Source organism: Nothobranchius furzeri, chromosome 2, assembly GCF_043380555.1.
Source record: "Nothobranchius furzeri strain GRZ-AD chromosome 2, NfurGRZ-RIMD1, whole genome shotgun sequence".
NCBI lineage: Eukaryota > Metazoa > Chordata > Actinopteri > Cyprinodontiformes > Nothobranchiidae > Nothobranchius > Nothobranchius furzeri.
This window is the reverse complement of record NC_091742.1, coordinates 82678727-82698757: the sequence shown is the minus strand read 5'-3', so window position 1 is coordinate 82698757 and position 20031 is coordinate 82678727. Positions and strand designations below refer to the sequence as shown.

The following is a 20031-nucleotide window of genomic DNA, read 5'->3' as shown; positions in this document are numbered from 1 at the left end:
CTTTCACTGATGTTTAAATATTAAATGTATTTAGTGTCTGGATTTCAAGTATTAGCAAATCATTGTGTTCAGTTTTTAAAGCAGTTTCCCAACTTTGTAAAATCTAAGGGTGTAACTTGAAATGGACCAAACTTTTAAATTATTTTACGAATTTATTTATTTATTTTGGTTTAAAAATCCATCCATTCATTTTCTTCCGCTTATCCGGGGTCGGGTCACAGGGGCAGCAGCCTAAGCCGAGAGACCCGGACCTCACTCTCCCCAGCCACTTGAGCCAGCTCTTCCAGGGGAATCGTAAGGCATTCCCTGTCCAGCCGAGAGACATAGTCCCTCCAGCATGTCCTGGATCTTCCTTTAGGTCTCCTCCCGGTTGGACATGCCCGGAAAACTTCATCAGGGAGGTGTCCAGAAGCATCCTAATTAGATGCCTGAGCCAACTCAACTGGCTCTTCTCGATGTGGAGGAGCAGCGGGTCTACTCCGAGCCCCTCCCGGATGACAGAGCTTCTCCCCCTTAAAGTTATGAACAGAATCAGCGACAAAGGGCAGCCATGGCAGAGCCCAACTCTCACTGGAAACGAGCCCGACTTACTGCCGGCAATGCGAACCAAGCTTGGGCACAGGTTGTACAGGGATCCAACAGCCTATACAGAGGGCCTAGTACCCCATACTCCTGAAGCATCCTCCACATCACTTCCAAGGGATGCTGTTGAACACCTTCTCCAAATCCACAAAACACATGTAGTTGGGCAAACTCCCACGCACCCTCCAGGACCCTCCTAAGGGTATAGAGCTGGTCCAGTGTTCCACGGCCAGGACAAAAACCACAACAACAAAAAAACGACCCTGCAGCTGCAGCCGGTCGGCCGCCTCAACAATGGTGGCACGGAACAGGGCCAATCGGACTCGATGACCTTCATTTCCCCAATATATAAACCAATAAATAATTTTTATGTAGAGCAATTTAGGATAAAGTATGATAATGAAAGCCCAGATCTTGAGAATAATAAAACATTTAGTTTTATATTTTTATTGTTTTTCTGACAGTTTACAGAACTACAGAAGGATTGTGTTCTTACATTCATTAAAAGTCACCGTCTTCTTCATAATCTAGCACTTGTATCTGATCAGTTTTCTTTTTCTTTTCTTCCTCCTCATCTTCAGTTTTACCATTGTCTTTCTGGTGAAACTCCTGGTATATCCCAGTCAGGACTTTTGCTGCCTCTAGCGACACTTTCAGAGTCCCGATCACCTCCTTGTCTTCATCCACACTCACAACTAGAAAAAACAGTCATAGAAAAATATCAACATGTGCTCAATACTAAAACATTTAACTTTGCTAGCATTTTTACAAACTCTCCTTTAACACATGCTTTTACGTTTAATTCAAACAACTGATTTCATAACTTTTGGCCCACATAATCACACAAAAGCACCAACTATCAATTTGTTGTTCGATGACATCATTTCCTGTGAGCAGCAGCTCCTGCAGGTCCAGGAAAGCATGTCCTACTTCCACGCACTCTTCATCGTCGTCCATCGGCTCACTGACCACTGTGAACTTTAACCTTTTATGACACACACCAACACACAGACACAGAATAAAGTATTAACCAAACAATAAAAACATATTCCTTAAAGTTGTGAGATAAATGGATTAGCATGACGTTACCTGCCCTGGTTAGGGTCCATGCCCTCCAACATGGTGTAGAGATAGTGTCTGAGTGGAGCGGACTGGGAGCTGTCCACATAAATCACTGGGAGAAACAAACAGTTAGAGTAGGTAGGATCTTTAAAAAGGCTTTATATAGACACAATGACCCTGTTCACACCTCGTGTGAAGTTGTAATGAATCTCCTCTCCCGCCACTGGCTTACGGAGGGACATGGGTGTCTCGGTCGTTTCCAATGGAACGCCAAGCAGCCGATATTCCACATATACACGTTGAACCGACTTGTCCAGTGCCACATGGGAGGACGGTTCAAAAGTCAGGGACAAAATCTCAACTCTTAGCTTGTCTCGCTGAAACGTTAGTGACATTTATAGCATTTAGATTATTAGCCTTGCATCTAAAACATTTTCGTCCAGTGAAAAATAACAAATACGTTTGTACCTTTTTCATTTTGCGAGGTACGATTACAATGTCACTCTGTGAGGAACTGGATCCCAAAGATCTAGAGGCTTCACTGGCCCCTGAAGAAACGTAGAAAAACAACAGAAAAAGTGAATCATATAAAAGTGAAAAATATTGTCCAAATCTTTTAAAGGTGGCTCTAAAAGAAGGTTATGAATTCAGGGCTGCCAACTCTCCAGTGGCAGATTTAGCAATTTGGGAGCCCAAGGCGAACACAGATATGGGGCCCCCTTACACAAAAATTTCGACAATCTTATCTTTAACTGAATTTGCGAAACTCTACCCTCTTCTGGCATGAGTTATTTTCACTTTTTATTAGTCCTCCGCTTTTTTCCTGTCTTTCTTTCCCTTTGAGTGCCTTTAATGTTTGCTCTGCTTTCTTCTTCCAGTCAGTGCTCCTATGCTTTTGCCTTTATTTTTTCTATTTTCCACTTTGGTCTACGTTTTCCTCCTTTTAAACAGTTTCTATTACCTTTCCTTTCTGCTTCCTTTTGATGTTTACATTGAAAAGCGATGTCACTTTTGGAAGTGAAGATAAAAGCTTTTTTAAAGCTACCTGCTTCTTTCTCTTATTGGAGCCATTAGGATAACTCCATTTCATGCTTAATGTTTTGACTACTGCTTCAAGTTTGTTACGAACGCTCCCACCTCTTTTTCTTCTGCTTTCTCTTCTTATTCTTATTTGTGATCTTATGGCACTTGGCAAACAACAATTTTGTGCATTACTGTCACCAACTGGATTGGAGTGGAATGACTACCTATTACTTCCTGTTTGTGCATCGGCATCTTAAAGGAATAGTCCATTGAGGCATTAACAGAGGGGTGCCGGTGGTCAAGACTAGGCGGCCCCCCAACAAAAGGGGCCCCAGGCGGCCACCGATCTATGCCTAATGGTAAAACCGCCACTGGCGTTATTTCACTGTATAATCCAAGCTGATGTGCTTTTCAAGCAAGGAAGTAAGAATTCTCTTTCTTTTCTTTTTTTTAATCATTTTTTTAAGCCGTCAATGCTGAGTTCTTCAGAGAGATCTGTGGCGGATATAAAAAACGAACCAGTCAGGATTCGATCCCCAGACTCCCAGGGTGATAGTCACATGTGCTAACCAATCAGCCAGACGAAAATCTTCCTTGTCCAAGTAACCAGGGTGCATCATCAATCGGGTCACAGTGACAGGACACACTGTCACAGATGCATGACATTCTGTCCCAATCTGTCACCCTGCTGATATTCTGCCTTCCGTATTCTGCGCTTCAGGCTGTGTGTGTGTGTGTGTGTGTGAGTGTGCGCGCATGTGGGTGTGTGTGCGTGCACATGTGTGCGTGTGGGGGGTTCTTGTTCTGTGTGTGTATGAAGCAGTACAAGTGATAATGCTGCAGGATTTCATAATTTTATCCTTCTCAGCAGCATCACTGCAGGTGCTCTCCACATAAGCACCTTGATAAATGAGGCCCCAGGTGATTGACAGGCTTCTGCAGAGCCTGATGAGCTGCTGTGCAGGTGACTCAGCCATTGAATCTAGGGTGATGGAGTGGAGAAACCACTAAAACGTGCTGGATTGTCAGGGTGGGAAATTGTCACATCAAACTTTTAATTATTCTTCTGGGGCCTCATTTATCAAGCTTGCTTACGCACAAAACGGGGTCGGAAAACTGTGTAAGCAACTTTCCATGCAAACTTTGGGATTTAGACCTGGCTTACGCACATTTTGGACATGGAGAGCACCTGCAGTGCTGCTGCTGAGAAGGATAAAATTGTTAAATCCTGCAGCATTATCACTTGTACTGCTTCATTTTCACACAGAACAAGACCCCACACACATGCGTGCGCACACACACACTCGCTCACTCACACACACACTCACACACACACGTACGCGCTCACACACACACAGCCTGAAGTGCAGAATACGGAATGCAGAATATCAGCAGGGGGACAGATTGAGGCAGAATGTCATGCGTCTGTGACAGTGTGTGTGTGTGTCCTGTCACTGTGACCCGATTGATCATGCGCCCTGTCTACTTGGACAAGGAAGATTTCAATTTGGGTGACTGGTTAGCACGTGTGACTTTCACCCGGGAGTCTGGGGATCGAATCCTGATTGAACCATTGTTTTTTATCCGCCACAGATCTCTCTGAATAACTCACAACATTGACGGCTTCAGCAACGCTGTGCCACTCCGTGGATTTTCTCTTATTTGTTTTGCAAAAGTACTTCCTTTCATTTCTCCACCTCACCCATAAGTACCTCAACTTCTGCTTCTGTAAAATTGCGCTTCCTTGATCTGCCTTGATCTACGGTCGCCATGTCATTGGTGGAGCGCTGCAACAGCCGGCTTATGTAAATGCATGGGATCCACAAGGCACTTTGCATTGACTATTTATGGCAGTAAGTGGGCGTGGTGAGGGCGGGATGTGACTAAAAACAGCTGAGAAACTTTCTCGTTAGTCTCCGATTTTTGAAGCGGAGATTGCGTGCAGCTGTGCGTACTCCATGTTTGATAGATCACAAACCTACTTGTGTAAGTACATATTGTTTTGTTGCTGAGCTTAAGTACGGTTTTAGTAAGGATTCTACGCAATGTTTGATAAATGAGACCCCTGATTTTTAACTTATTTCTTTGTTTTATTACAGTGGAGGTTCCTAGTGTAGGCGGCGGGTGGTGGCATCTCCAGTTTTTTTGTGTTCTTTTGATTTGCTGTGTGTGTGTGTGTGTGTGTATGTGTGTGTGTCCACAACACATGATATGGTGGTGGGTCGGGTTGCCACTGGCCTGTGGTGGGCCCTGCTCCACTGGTAAGCCTCAGCTCTAGGTTTTTACAGATCAGTCTCAAACTGATTTAATGCAATCATTTTAACTCAGATTTTTATGTTGCAATGGATTATCCCTTTAACCCTCTGGAGGCAGGCGTTGCAGATTTGCAATGTTAAAACCTACCTACCTGGTTACTCCACGTACGTATTTCATGAGCATTTTTTAACTCAGAAGTATCCCTGAAGGGCTTAGTTGTTAGTCCTTTTATCAAAACTTAATTTGAGCCTGAGAGGGTTAACACTCTGAACTATGACTCTCAACCTCTTGGGCAAGAATGGACCTACCTTAGGGTAATCTCAAACTTATTCCCTGGATGAAATTCCCAAACTGGCATTTGTTTCTAATATTAAACTTCCCTCGTCGATACGTAATATGCCACATTTACACAAATGAACTGAAGGAAAAAGTTTAAATGTGTGAGAACAATTACCACTCTCACTCCTCTCCTCTCCCTCCTCTGCTGCTTCAAAAACAGACACCTGATCCACAGAGGGAAGGTCCTGGGAAATAAGACATTTGAGCCCATGGATCTTTAGGTTCACAATACTAAAGTACACTGATTACCTTTCCTGAGCCTTGTCTTAGGCTGAAAAGGGATTTCACTTCATGCATTTGATGAAAAAGAGTGAGCTGACCTGATTTCCTGCATCACTGACAGAACATCCCCTTGATGCTGTGGTGACAGACTGTCTGGGAAAGGACCTCACTGAAGACCTTCAATAGAAGAAAGCGTTGAGTGAGTGATTGTGTGTGTGTGTGTGTTTGTGAGATGAAATTTAGACATTTTAAGGACGTTTTCACCAATAATGTTTTGTCGACTTTGATGTTTTAGGAGAAAAATTTCTTCTCAGATTCTTTTTCTTGCCAATTTAAATCCTACTTTACTGGACTTTGTACACAAAACCCACAACATGAAAGCACCTACCTGTGAGAGCGCAGTGTCGACTCAGGGGTCAGGTGAGGTGTTTTCTGAGACCTTTCGGTCAACGTCCTGGTGGATTTCCTCCTCTCCACTGATGGATAACAGTGTCGCGGTTTCACAGTGGTGATTTGATCTGATCTAACATCCTGTGAGCTTTTGTGTTTGATAGTTGGAGACTGAGGCTGAAAAAAAGACAAATGCACAGATAAAAAAGCTGTACATTGAAAAGTCTTTTTCAGATGCAAACCAGCTGGAAACCGTACCCAAGCTTTTGTCTCTTTCTGCACAGCTTTGGCTTCTCTGGGCTCAGTCTGTAGAGCCATGAAACAGGAAGTAGATTTGAATGAACAGAGGAGTCCCTCCACACACTAACTGAGTAAAAGTGTTTTTAACCCGACTGAGTGAATTAACTTTACCTTCACTCTGGGCTTTGCTGTGGGCCTCTGCAAAACTTCCTCTCTTCTCTCCTCCCGTTGTGTGGAATTCATCGCCCTGTCTTCCACATCCCTCCCCTGTAATACATCCATGGGAGGCTGAAAGGGGTACTTCCATTTCAACGTGACTCTGACCATCCCTCGAGGTCCACCAGCTGGATCTCTCAGTACGTAATCACCTGACGGGACAGAAGAAAATCGAGTAGCTCGACCCGGTCAAGATGGCTTACCGTTACGAAGGTACGATCGATAAATTTAAGAAAAAAAGGGAAATTGACCAAGTAGTAAAATACAAAAATACTGATGAACCAAGATCAGAAAGAAAGAACTTTGAAGATGTTAAAGTTTCATGTAATTAGTGGAGTTGACCCTGTGAGGCTTTGTACACAAATGATGCAGATAACTGTTTTCTCTGAGGCACCATTTGGGTGGCGCTCAGAGAGCATGAGGTCATTGGTCCTTTGTATAGGAGAGCGGGTCTGATTGAGGTAGCTGGCAGTAAATTTGACCTTTTCCTGGTGAGGGTTGGACTTCACCAATAAACACCAACTTTAAGTCCTACAATGATGCCAGGAGCTGCTGCAAGGCAGGCCCAACTGAATAAATGATGGTGTCATCTGCATAAAGGTTCCTACCATCATTCTTAATTTAAATGGAGAGCACTTGTATGGACTTTCAGTTCCCAGCCTCACCTCTGATCTCTCTGCCTGAAGCCAAAGCTCGCAGTGGGATTGGAGTCTTGGCCAGGTAGGTTGGCGGTGTCTGGTCATCACTGTCATCAAAGACATACACCCACAGACTGCTGGACCTGAGGGAACGCACTACAAAGTGTTAGTACCAACCACATAAGGGACTTTGTCCCACATCCTTGGACTGTGAACAACCTGAGGTAGTGCAGCACATCCATCGTTACTGCCAGAGGGTAACTAGTGACGTCGTTGAATACCGGATCAGACGTGCACTGGACGGTTAGTGAGACGTGAGGGGGCAGGTCGTACAATCTGTACGTCAAGTAGGAATCAGGATGGAGTCCAGGCCAGCGGGCGTTCAGGCCAATGCAGCGCTCCAACATCACCACCAGTTCATTGGGGATTCCACCACCATAGTCATACAGCTCCTGTTGGAGAGAAACAATAATCTCATGAATGCAAACCTTGGTCATGTTTAGAAGTGTACAGCTAGCTTCAAATGACTGTTGACCTTTTATTACTGCAAATTTAGTACTTTCCAACTTTAGAGAATATTTTTCACATAAACATGACATTAACCCAAGACATTCTGAGAATTTTACCCCTTTCATTCATCCCTAATGGCCGTAACGCTTTGTCATAAAGACTTTTCCTATAAAAACAAAAAAGGCATAATGTGTTTGTTGTTTATAATTTTAGCTAAGATCTTTGTCATTTGTTGAAATTAAACCCTCACAAAACCTCATCCCTCATCCTAGATTAGGTGTCTACGTTAATGTTGTGTTTTATCAGAAAAGCTAATGCAGAAGTTTGCTGCATCACAACAGTCAGGCCGTTTCCTTAGTGGGGCTTTCCACTCTCAGAAACATTTAAATAGACCTAGATCTCATTACAAACATTTACGTATAAAATTGGAGCATTCGAGTAAGAGGAAGTTCTGATGTGCACAGATAATTATACTGCACGGGTGCAAAATGCAGCTCTTGTTGTTCCAGTTCCACTATTTCAGGCAGAACATCTGCATTATTCATTTATGTTACTCAGCCAGTCATTCATAGAAGAAATAATGCAGAACATCCTTAATTTTTGCTTTTCTTTATTGATACATTTCATTATAACTAATTAAAAATGTTCTGACGAGCTGCTGTTGTTGGAAAGTTAAACCAAAGGTGCTGCAGGTTCAAAAACAAATATTTTCTAGTGATCGTGAGCTAAACTGGATTGCTGAAAGGAGTCCACAAACCAAGCCACTTGCTGGACTGTAGCTGTTTGTTCTATCATGTTGACATACATTACATTCTTTTTTATCATCACAGGAACTGCAAAAAATGTCTGCTTGAATGTTATCTGGACTTGTTCTGTTTTACCTCACGGCCGGTGTCCTGCCAGCCAAGTGAGCTCTGAACAGGACTCCTTTGAGTGTTTGTTCTCTCAGCTCCAATGATGGGTTCTGCAGGAGGGAACAGGCATACCCAGAATTCCACAACACCAATAATTTCTCCCTCATTTCCTGTGAGAAAATCAAATAAAACACAAAAAGAAGGCAAAAATGACATTTATTACCACATGAGAGGCAACCAAGGGTCTCATTATCAAACATTGCGTAGAATCCTTACTAAAACCGTACTTAAGCTCAGCAAAAAAATGTACTCACGCCAAGTAGGTTTGTGATCTATCAAACATGGAGTACGCACAGCTGCACGCAATCTCCGCTTCATGAATCGGAGACTAACGAGAATGTTTCTCAGCTGCAGTTTTGGCACATCCTGCCCTCACCGCACCCACTTACTGCCATAAATAGTCAATGCAAAGTGCCTTGTGGACCTCATGCACATACATAAGCTGGCTGTTGCAGCGCTCCGCCAATGACTATGGTGGCCGTAGATCAAGGCAGATCAAGGAAGCGCTATTTCACAGAAGCAGAAATTGAGGTACTTATGGGTGAGGTGGAGAAATGAAAGGAAGTGCTTTTGCAAAACAAATAAGAGAAAATCTACAGAGTGGCACAGCGTTGCTGAAGCCGTCAATGTTGTGAATTCTTCAGAGAGATCTGTGGTGGATATAAAAAAAAGATGGTCCAATCAGGATTCGATCCTCAGACTCCCGGGTGAAAGTCACGCACACTAACCAGTCAGCCAAACAGAGATTTCCCTTGTCCAAGTAGCCAGGGCGCATGATCAATTGGGTCACAGTGATAGGACACACACTGTCACAGGCGCATGACATTCTGTCTCAATCCCCGGCTGATATTCTGCATTCTGTATTCTGCACTTCAGGCTGTATGTGTGTGAGCGTGTACGCGTGTGTGTGTGCGCGCATGTGTGTGTGCATACACGTGGCAGGTGCTCTCTTTGTCCAAAATGTGCATAAACAAGGTCCTTAGTCAACTTAAAGTTGCGCACATTTTTCCGCTAAGTTTTCTTTGATAAATCCCAAAGTTTGCGTGGAAAGTTGCTTACGCAGTTTTCCGACCCCATTTTTTGTGTAAGCAAGCTTGATAAATGAGGCGCCAGTACTTTATCTTGAAGAGTTTTCTCTAATTCAATCCAAAATGTATGAAGCACCAAGGTTTTACATTGTAGAGCCTGCCCTGTTTATTACAGCTTAAAAGGGTAGTTCACTGAGAAACCTTTATGCAGATGACACCGTACTTTATTAGGTTGGCTCTGTCTGTCAGTAGCTCCAGGCATCATTGTAGGACTTAAAAGGACAGATTCACAGAGAAACCCCATAATATTTGCTCTTTTTTAAATCGGACCAGTCACTCTGTGTAGCATAAGCATGCTGATCGCAAACATTTTCTTTAACCCCCATTGTTAGCCACAGAAAGGGTTTGAAGTTTTGTTAACAGAAGCAGCAGAATAGTTGTGTTGCTGTTTGCCAATCAGAGGCAAAACGTTTGCATATCATGAATATTAATCAGTAGGACTCTTCCTCCTGCCATTTTCCACCCACAGCTCCTCAGTCAATGATCAAACCCCTGAAACAGGAGTGCCAGATTTTATTTCCACAGGAAACAACTCACGTTCATGTTGGGGACCACAGCAAGTTAGTTAAAACACACGTGAACGAGACCTTTATGATAATCTAGACAAAGTTGCAGATACCTTTGTCTGACTTTAAGAGCATTCCCCGGATGACTGAAAACCCAAGATTATAACAACAAGGACTCCACCAGCAGCCCTCACCTGTGATACTGGCGCTTCCTCCAATCCGCTCCCCTGTTCTCTCGATGGCACCCACGAGTGACATGTGTCCATTTCCGTGCGTGACAAAACGGACCCCTCCTAAGGCCTGATGCAGCTCCAGTCGCACTCTTGACCCCTGACCTCCGAGCCTGCCCAGATCCCGAGCTGTCAGAGCGTAGCGGGACGTATAGCCATAGTTCGGATGGCTTCCTGACACAAGAGGAGTGGAGTGCAACTCAAAGTCCAACAGGCAGTAAGTGCAGAAGGTCACGATGTCTTCGTTTTTGTCTGCTCCTGGATGGACGCTGTTCATGATGCGGAGGCCTGTAGGGGTGAAAATGGCTGCCTAGAGGTGCAAAAACAGCATTTAAGCCATCAGCCAAAGTGACTGGAGTTACTTATTTAGGTTTGTACCTTCAGGTGGATCTCCAAAAGTGACTCTCCAGCCTTCAGCTGAGAGAAACACAGGTCATCCTCGCTGGACTGGACCACCTCCTGCTCTCCAGCTGGCCAGGTGTACTGGATCGGTATGGTTCTCTTGTAGTTCCTGGGGCTGTACGCCAACTCTTTCAGTTGGGCTTAAGATTTAGAGAATCTTTGAGTCACACTACCTGGTTTTGCATTTCCCAAAGGATTCTGCTTTGCCGTGATGTGGCCGCTAACACAGAAGTAAGCAAACCTTGTAAAGTGTTGATCTGAAGAGCTCTTTTTGACAAAAGTTTGTCTTTGTCTGCCATCCTCCTTCTGATCTCCTCCTTGTCTCTTTCCACTCTCTGGTTGGTGGTGTTCAACTCTTCCTTTGAGATTAAAAACAAACCATTATTTTGACATTTTGAAAGAAAATGAGCTGAAGTCTCTTGAGTTCACAGAAAATACGCGCGTACCTGCAGGTCTCTGGTGATTTTGTGCTCCAGCAGCAGAAGGTTCCTGGTTTTCTGGAGCTCAAGGACAGTCTCAGCATAAGACGCTTGGATGTTTATCAGCTCATGGGTTGGATCTTCCACCTTTGAATCTGTCACAAGGAACTGCAGGCCATCGCTTGTCTCCTGCTGCATCCTGAAGGTCTAATGGTTGGAGGGGGTTATGTGGCATCAGGTTTTTATGATCACTGATTTAGATTAATGCAGCGCAGCGAGGTACAAACCTTGATCTGCAGAAATGTTTCACTCAGCTCCTCAATGCTCATGTCAAACTCCTGGGATGGAGAGTGAACATGTCAGAAAATGGGGTAGAACTGTGAAAAAGGATGGATTGGTACTTTTTGTGTTCCTTTCTGACCTTAGAAATGGAGTCCAGTCTGTCCTGCAGAGCCGAGGCCTGCTCGCTGTAGCGGACAACCTCACGCTCCAGATGCTCCTGTCTCTCTCTCATTAACACAGACAACTCTAAATGTAATAAAACAAATGAAAACCCAGAATTAAAACGAACTTTATTATTATCTGAGACTGCTAACCTTCCTCTCGCACTCTCTGCTTCTCCAAAGTCTCCTTCTCCTGCTTCAGTTTCTCCTTCTCCAGCTCCAGCTTCCTCCTTTCCTCCCTCTCTGCTTGCAGCGCCTCCTCCAGTGTCTGAATGTCCACCTTAGACATGTTTTCAACCAGTTTTTCTCCTCTCTGCTCCACCTCGCTGTGTTTTTCAGCCTGGGATATATTGTCGCTTTGGGCAGATAAAGTACTGAAAAAGATAAAACCATGTTTACGCCTCCGGAAACACCCAATTTATGACCCTTTTCCATTTTCTTTGTTTCTGTCTGGTTCAGATTAGCCAGAATGTGTCTCGTTGAGGTCCCTCACCTCTTCAGCAGAGAGTCGTAGTTTTCCTTAATCAGGTCCCTCTCTCCCTCCAGGTCTGATATCCTCTCTTGGAGCTGCAGGAGAGAGAGTCGGCGCTTTGAAGTCTTTTCTTATTTTTTCGGAGTTGATCATGAGACGTTTGGAGATGCGTTACCTTCTCCAGGGTCTGAACGGACAGGGTCATGGTGGCGAGTTGTCCCTCCAGTCCCAGAGCTTTCTGTCTCTCGTGTTTTAATTGTTCTGTCAGCTCCTCCACTTTCTCCAGCAGAGCTCCTTGGCTTTCCTTCAGCAACCTCTGAGTCTGAAGTGAACAAAACATTGTTCCTCTGAGCACAAAATCATTTAAATCAACACCAAATGTTCATTAAACTTCAGGCACATCTACCTCCTCTAGCTGGTTTTCATATGCCTAGAAAGAGAGACAACATTTATGAAACACGGTGTGAAACAACTGTGAAAAGTGTAGACACAAACTGTCCAGAAACCTCCTGCAGGCTGCCGAACTTCTCTTGGCTGACTCTCAGAGCTGTACTCTTCTCCGACAGCTGCTTCTGTAGACGGATCAGGTCCACGTTTTCTCTGATTGTCGTTCTGATGAACAAAAATGTTTTATGTCAGTCAGGGAGTTGGCTAGCTGAAACATCTAGCCAAACCTTAGCAGTAGCAAAAGATTTGCTCAGCAGATCGGCCTATAGACACATTACTTGTCTCTGTGTGTGTGTGTGTGTGTGTGTGTGTGTGTGTGTGTGTGTCTGCTCTGTCTTCTCGATCCCCAGTGAGTCGTGGAGGATGGCTGCTTATACTGAGCCAGGATAGCCTAGTGAACTAGACCAAATTCTGGCTTTGCAAAGTTTGGTCTAGGCATGCTCCATTGGAACATCAGCAGCTCCTACCAGGACTCTGGCTAGCCAATCACAGCTCTCTAGAGGGGGTTTCAAACACATAAAGAGCTGTAATTGGTCCATAATGGTGGGCCAATCATAGTGCTCTATCTGCTTAGTGAACAAATCACAGAGCTTTATCCGCTTTGTGGGCCAATCAGGGCACTCTATATGCCTGGTGGGTGGGATGATGCAACAGAGTGAAACAAGAGTATGTCACATTCATTGTCCAGTGGAATGCAGAGATTGTTTGAAAGATAACGGTAGATCCCGCCCCACAACCGAGAGCCGTCAATGGAGCGTTGCCAGACTAAATAATACATTTATTTAGTCTGGCTTGCCAGGCTAGAGCCAGGATTCTCTGGAGGTTTCTTCCTGTTAAAAGGGAGTTTTCCTCTCCACTGTCGCTTTATGCTTGCTTAGTATGAGGCTTGCTGTAAAGTCACCGACACTACTCAGTGACTTGATGCAATTTGCTGGGTTCCTTATATAGGAAACATTATTTCTGATTGGCTTAATGAACTGATCTGAATTGGAATGTTTATTATGTGAAGTGCCTTGAGACGACTCTTGTCGTGATTTGGCGCTATATGAATAAACTTGAACTTGAACTAGATGATGGCCAATGGAATGTGCTTGGGTGTTGGGGGTTGTCAGTCTTTCAGGCTGGCCCAGTGGCTCTACTTGTCCCTCTCCTGTCTTGAATCTGGTTAACTGAACTTGTCCATCCAAAGACTTCACAGAAGCACACAAATGACAAGAAAGGATTTTTTATGTAGCGCTTAATAAAAACAAAGCATGAGTCGCTTCAAAAGAACAATTAAAATATAAATGAGGTAAAAATATAATAAAAAATTGAAGATAAAATGAAGAATAAAGATTTTAAAAAATAAGAATAAAAATGAAAAATAAATAAATAAGGTTAGCATGGGATCCTGAAAAATGTGGAATTGTTCATGTCCTCTGTCCTGTCTCCCATGTCTCTCCCCTTTTCCTATGCATCTTTGTGTTTTCTGTCCCTCTATTTATTATCTTTCAGCTTTCATACACACACCCTTGTTAGTGTCAGTCCAGCCATTCCCAGCCCTAGCCTCTGATTATTTCAGTTTTAATTTCTCATCAGTTTTCACTTTCTTATTTTTTGTGTAATTTTTCTATTTTCATGTTTTATTTAGCTTCCATTTTGTGCCTTTGAGCACTGCATTTTTCTTAGTTTTTTTGTTGTTGTTTAGAGTCTCTTCTCCTGTTCTAGTTTTTTCCTCAGTTTTTTTTTCAATTGTGTTTATCCCCTCTGCTCTTTGATTGACTTTGTAAGATCCTTTTCTTGGTGTTAAGTTTTATCATTTTGTTAGTTTATCCTTATGTTCTCCTAGCTTTTCACTTTCAGTAATCTTCATGTTTGCACTGCATTATGGCTCTTACTTTAACACAGAAAAAGTGTTATTTTTACCTTGTTTTTACTGATGTTTCGACAATCACTGCAGCCTTCTTTAGAGTTTTGCCACTGTTAGTGGCACCACTTCCTTTCCTTTTTGTGTGTTGAGTTGCCGTCCGGCATCACCAATGTATGTTTTATTGCATAGTTTGCGTGGGATTTTATATATATGACTCCACATTTGTGTTCTGCTGATATCTTGTCTTTGGGGTGTACAAGTCTTTTTCTAACTGTAATGTATGGTTTTGTTGGTGTACTTATGTTGTGTGTTTTCATTGTTGCCATTATTTTCTGTTAAGCCTTTTATGTGTGGTTACATAAACAGAGTAGGAAGTGTATTCTGGTCAGAAATCACAACCAACCAACAACAACGGAGGCCTGCCATTAGAGCCTCACAGGCAGGATAACTGCAAACTGCAAGGCCGACTTAAACTGTTCAGCTAAATGTGAATAGGTGACTTTTAGCAGACGAACTTGCTATAGTTGCATTTGAAAAGATGGCTCCTAACACCTATGATAAAGCTACTTTTCAGGCGTGGAAATCAAGTCATACGCATACACAGACTTGGGTGTGGTGTGTTGGACGGTGGGCGGGATTGTGAACTGTGATGACAATATAAACCTGGGAATAAGAAGGACAGTTTACTACAAGAACCTTTGGCTTGATAAACACGACACAAAGATGCTTAAAGGCTACACTGCTGCCGAGGCTTTGGCTCTGCTGCAAAATATGGGTTCTTGTGATCCAGTTGGGGGAGGAAGAATCCATTCTCTTGCAGGAGAGTTTTGATTTGTCTTCAGATGATGAGTTGTGTTCCACGTCAGAGAGCAGAACTCCTCTAAAGAAGAAAGGTTGACTGGAGACACAGACAGGCAACATTTTGGAACATGAAATGTTGGAATCTTTGAAGGAATTGTCACTACACCACCGATTCACATGTAAGTAACTGCCACCTTTACAGAACAAAGGAAACCATCCACAAGTGATTAAGAATCCTAGATAACAGTTAGTCCTGTCCAGTGTGTCTATAGTGAAAATCCTTAGCCTCCTTTGGAGATGAAAACAGGTGTATCTTCCCATCGTGGAGGATCCTCATCTTGCATGGATTATATTGAAACCCGCGGAACATTCCTTTATCGGCGAACAACTTTCTGATCGCGTTGAACTCGGTTCGCTGCCGGATGGTCTCAGCTGAGAAATCCTCGGCAAAGAAGAGTGCGTTTCCATCGTGTTTGATGTTACTGTGTTTTGTGAAGCGGAAAACAAACTCCCGATCTTGGAAGTTCAGGAATCGGACGAGGACAGCTCTGTGTTGGTTTGGCTTTGGAGGTGCTAGAGTACGGTGAGCCCTCTCAATAATGAACGATCTGTCGGTCTCAAGCCAGCGCGGTAACATCTTCCTTATAAACTCCAGCAGTGGTAGCTGACCCTCGGCGCCCTCCCGGAGGCCAAATAGCCGCAGGTTCTTCCTTCGGCCCCGGTTCTCCAGGTCATCGGTCTTTGCCTCCAGGTAGGATATCCGTTTCATGGCCTTGCTGAGATCGGCCACGCTCTTTCCCATGAGCTCCTCTGCCGACATTATTCTGTTTTCAGCTTCCTCCAGTCGTGTAGCGTTTGCAGCAACATTTTGCTTTACCTCCGTCATGTTTTTCTCCAAAGCAGCAACTGACTTCGTCATTTCGCCCATACGGTTATCTATGCTGTCCAGTTTAGTTCCGAAAACACTAAACTCGGAGCGCAATGAGCGAAGTTCAGCTAACACCGTTCTAAGCTCACTCATGCTACTAACGCTAGCAGCTCCCTCGTCGTCGTCAGGCGTTGCCAAAGTATCGGTTTTAACTGGTTTTTGGGAACCACGTTTTCGGGTGAAAATATCACAGTCCTTGAGATTAGTCGTTTTTGACATTTTCCAATGACAGTTAAGTTTCTAGTTTTGGGTTGTTCTAAGTCTTTAGTGCAGGTTACACGGAGCAGCCACTTTATGCTGCCATCTTGGTCCACGGCTCCATAGCGCCCCCTATGGGTTTTTTCTTGCTCTGATTGGCCCAAGCATTGTCTAATGGCCTGCAGAGACAATTTGAAAGACAACCGTAGATTCCACCCCAAAACTGAGATTTGTCTATGGGTCATCCATTACTTTTTTTTTTTTTTTTTTACAAAGTTTAGTAAAAAATAGTTTTTTTTACCTGACATGTTTCAACTAATGCCTCTAGTTATCACCAGAGTCACGAGAAACAGAAGCGGCGCCACCAACACCAACATCTGATGATGACTTGAGGCTTTAGTCGAAACATGTCAGGTAAAAAAAAATTTCTTTACTAAATTGTGTAAAAAAAAAAAAAAAAAGAACAAAGTGATGGATTACGAAGTCAAACACAGAACAAATGTACAAAAGTGTCTATGGGTCGTGGCCAGACTACATGTTTGCCAGGGTAAGACTCATGGTCTACCATGAGACTGTGAGCCATGATGTCGATTTGCTACCTGTGTCTGTCGGTCTGCTGCTTCCTCAGCTCTCTAAATGTTCCATCCATCTCCTTCTCTTTCTCCCGTAGAGTGTCTCTGAGGGCCTGAGCCGTCAGCTCCAGTTCAGTCATCCTGACCTGCTCTGTCAGACTGGACCTGATGGATGGAGGACAAGGTCCAACGATCAGAGGTTGTTAGGAAAGTTAAATGTAACTACACAACAGAAGGTGGATATTACAGCTTCTCCATCTCTGTCCTGGTGTCCTCCAGCGTGACACAGTATCGTGGTGGAGCAGTCTGCGCCGCCCTCCTGACTCCACCCTCTCCATCCAGAGTTCTACCTGAAAACACAGTGAGGGAGACCACAGGGCCACACGTTGAAGTTCTTTCCTATCTTTGCCTGAAACTCACCTTTGCTGTATCTGTTTGCCGTTCGAGCCCCGAGGTCCATGATGTGCTGCTTGGCCAGGCTGAGTTTATTCTGCAGCACCTCTTTCTGACTCTCCAGCATTGCCACACGGGCCTCCATCTCCTGGAGCGTGTCTTCCAAATCCCTCTCTTTGACAGTGGCAGAGCCGGGACGGGCCTGACGAAGACGCATCAGACGTGTGGACATCCTGGTGTAAAGCAGAGGGTTACACTTAGGGAACTAGTCATCTGCAGTTATTGTGAAGTGTTGCAAAAGTGTAAACAATCAACCTAACAGAGACAAATGATGAAGAAGAACTGTTTTGGGGGATGTAAAGGCCTAATATATCTATAATCTGAAAATTAAAAAAATAAACCCACATCTCTGACTCACATGACCCTGAGATTTACAGAGGGATAAGCAGATCATCATCTCAGCCCATCCAACCTCGTCATCTTTGTCTCCACCTTAATTCAACCCTGAGTAAAGCTGCTTCCACTGTCTGTTTCACAGCGAAGCTCTCAAAAGACTTGCTTTCCTGTTACAACCAAATCCCTATGGCACTTGACATGAAGAACTACTCCATGTCATGTTTTATGTTCTCTTCTAATTTACATTATTTTTTGTCTCAAATAAAAAAAAACGTTGTTAACCGTTGGAGGTACAAGTCACTGTATTTAATCATTTGAGCTCACTTTTAATCTTGATTATCAGTGTCAACATAAAACTTATGAAAAACAATTTTAAAAAAGTAAAACAAAGAATACAGAAATTATAAAGATTTTTTAAAAAGCAAATAGAAGTTGCACATAAGATTAAATGTTAAAAGGCAAAAGTAAACAAGAAGTTTTAAAAAGTTTAAAATTGCAGAATTTTTTTTAGAACATTCAAAAAAGACTTTTTTAAAAAGTAAACTGAAGATAAAAATGTCGTTAAAGTTTTAAAAACTACAAAAGTAAATAGAAATAAGTCATACAGTTTTAAAACAGTTTTGTATAACTGGAAAAAAACGGTAAAAGTTTTTTTTAAAGTAAAATGTTTAAAGAGTAAACATAAAAATATAAAAAGTTAAAAAAAAACAGTTACCAACAAATTACAAAAAAGTAAAGTAGTTAAGTTTAAAAATGTAAGAAAAAAATTAATGTTGTTTAAAATCTATCTTTTAAAAATGTAAACAGAGTATCACATTGAAAAGTTATAAAAAATAATTGTTTTCCCCCAAAACATTCCAGGGTAGGCAGCTGCTCGCTGCACCATCAGCAACAACCGATATAAACCTGAATGAATCGTGCAAAATGAACCCATTTAAGCAGCAGTCTGGGGTGACTGCTGTGGTTTCATCCTGGTTCAACAGACACTAGTCATGGCCCTCGTACCCTCAACTTGGCTCCAGGTGTTGTAAGCTCTCGTTGTGATAGCTCGTTGTCTATTGTTGCTACTTATATATGATCAGCTGTATTTTTGGAGTTGTAGAGAGTTGTGTTGACTTGTTTGATCTAATCTTACTGAAGCCTTTCATAAAGATCTCATCATCTTTTAGTTTACCTGCAGAGCCGCTGCTCCTGTGTGCGCGTGTGCTGTCTGAGCACGCTGTTCTCCTCCTGCAGCCGGAGACACAGGTCCTCCAGGTGCTCCCTGGGAAATCGAAACAACCGCTGAGGGTCTGTGAGGACCAGAAGCACAAACAGAGATTCAAATAGAAAATCTAGTAGATTTAATCTTGAATTACAACAATAATGGTTGCACCTTTTGTCTTCATGATATGATGCTTCTTCCATGGTCTGACATCACGAAGCGTATCTAGGGGTAGAAGCAAATGCACCTTCTAAACTTTAGCGAGCTAAAACTAAGCTTTGTTCTTACTGAAGGCACCTGATCTTTGTGAGTTCTAAAAAAGTGCTTTAAACAAACTTTTAAACAAACATTTTTTTGTCTCATGATAACAAAAAGAGGGAAAAAAATTGGAAAAAAAAATGTAAATGCTGTTTTGCTGACTTATAAAATATGATTGATGAGTGAAGAGAAACCTGGGACAGCTGGCATCAGCCCACCTCTCATCAGTCCCACGTCTCGGACCGGTAGGTCCCCGGCTGTCTCGTCCACCACTGGAGACATCACAACTCCCAGCTATGGCCTCGGCCAATTAGAGAACTCCAGGTAAAACTTGGTCATTTCAAATGATTAGAAAAACTTTGCAAAAAACATGAAAAGAACAAAATAAGACTCATCAATCATTTGTAACAAAAATACATTTAAAGATTGGCAAAAAAAAAAAAAAACAATACAAGTGGTAATATCTAAAGAACAATGAACAAATACGATATTTACCAATTTGAGAATCAAACCAGACCAGTTAACTAATATACATGACTCACCTTTGTCTGTGGACCATCTGGTAAGAAGGTGTCTCTGCAGCAGCCTCCAGAAAACTACAATCGAGGTTTTAATCCTCGTCCTTCAATAAATCCTGAATTTCTCATCAGATGGGTCTGGACACTCACGTCTACTCTCCGGAAACAAATTTCTGTCTGCAGCAAATATATTTGTGTGACCTGAGAATGAGAAGATGAAGTCTGTCCCAGAGCTCCATCTGCCCCGAGGCTAATCCTGAGCTAATCTGATCAGCTAGCAGCAGGTTGTTTAACGTGAGGATGTGCTCTGTGGTCAGTTCTGTTTGTAAGCTGCATGGGGAGTGAGGCAGATCTGAGACCAGTGTAAAGCTTCTAGCATCTCAAGGGATAAAATTATATTACAAGTGGAAATAAACATGGACAATCTGCATGTGTAATCCCATTTAATGTCATTTATTAAATATTTCTTAAAGGGGCATGAAGTAAGAATGATATCCTGTGGTCAAATTTGGAGT

General features: G+C 43.0%; 1 protein-coding gene across 2 annotated transcripts; it reads right to left on the bottom strand.

Annotated features, from left to right (window-relative positions):
* Positions 1 to 1014: 1014 nt before the first annotated feature.
* Positions 1015 to 19810, bottom strand: rpgrip1 (RPGR interacting protein 1). Of its 2 annotated transcripts, none has more exons than XM_054747417.2 (31): positions 19541 to 19810; positions 19193 to 19355; positions 18912 to 18965; positions 18711 to 18828; positions 17168 to 17373; positions 16995 to 17097; positions 16775 to 16912; positions 12459 to 12564; positions 12359 to 12382; positions 12128 to 12274; positions 11974 to 12047; positions 11634 to 11854; positions 11459 to 11565; positions 11325 to 11375; positions 11065 to 11244; positions 10860 to 10977; positions 10595 to 10758; positions 10181 to 10526; positions 8360 to 8502; positions 7188 to 7420; positions 6996 to 7111; positions 6286 to 6482; positions 6133 to 6180; positions 5873 to 6051; positions 5583 to 5661; positions 5378 to 5447; positions 2113 to 2192; positions 1832 to 2021; positions 1672 to 1756; positions 1440 to 1567; positions 1015 to 1277 (listed from the first exon to the last, which is right to left on the bottom strand). In XM_054747417.2, exons 2-31 carry the CDS (start codon positions 19278 to 19280, stop codon positions 1084 to 1086), a joined length of 3987 nt encoding a protein of 1328 aa, XP_054603392.1. In that variant the 5' UTR covers positions 19281 to 19355; positions 19541 to 19810; the 3' UTR covers positions 1015 to 1083. The 2 variants fall into 2 exon arrangements, with proteins under 2 accessions (XP_054603392.1, XP_054603393.1); XM_054747418.2 differs by having other exon boundaries at positions 1016 to 1277; positions 19217 to 19355.
* Positions 19811 to 20031: the final 221 nt, after the last annotated feature.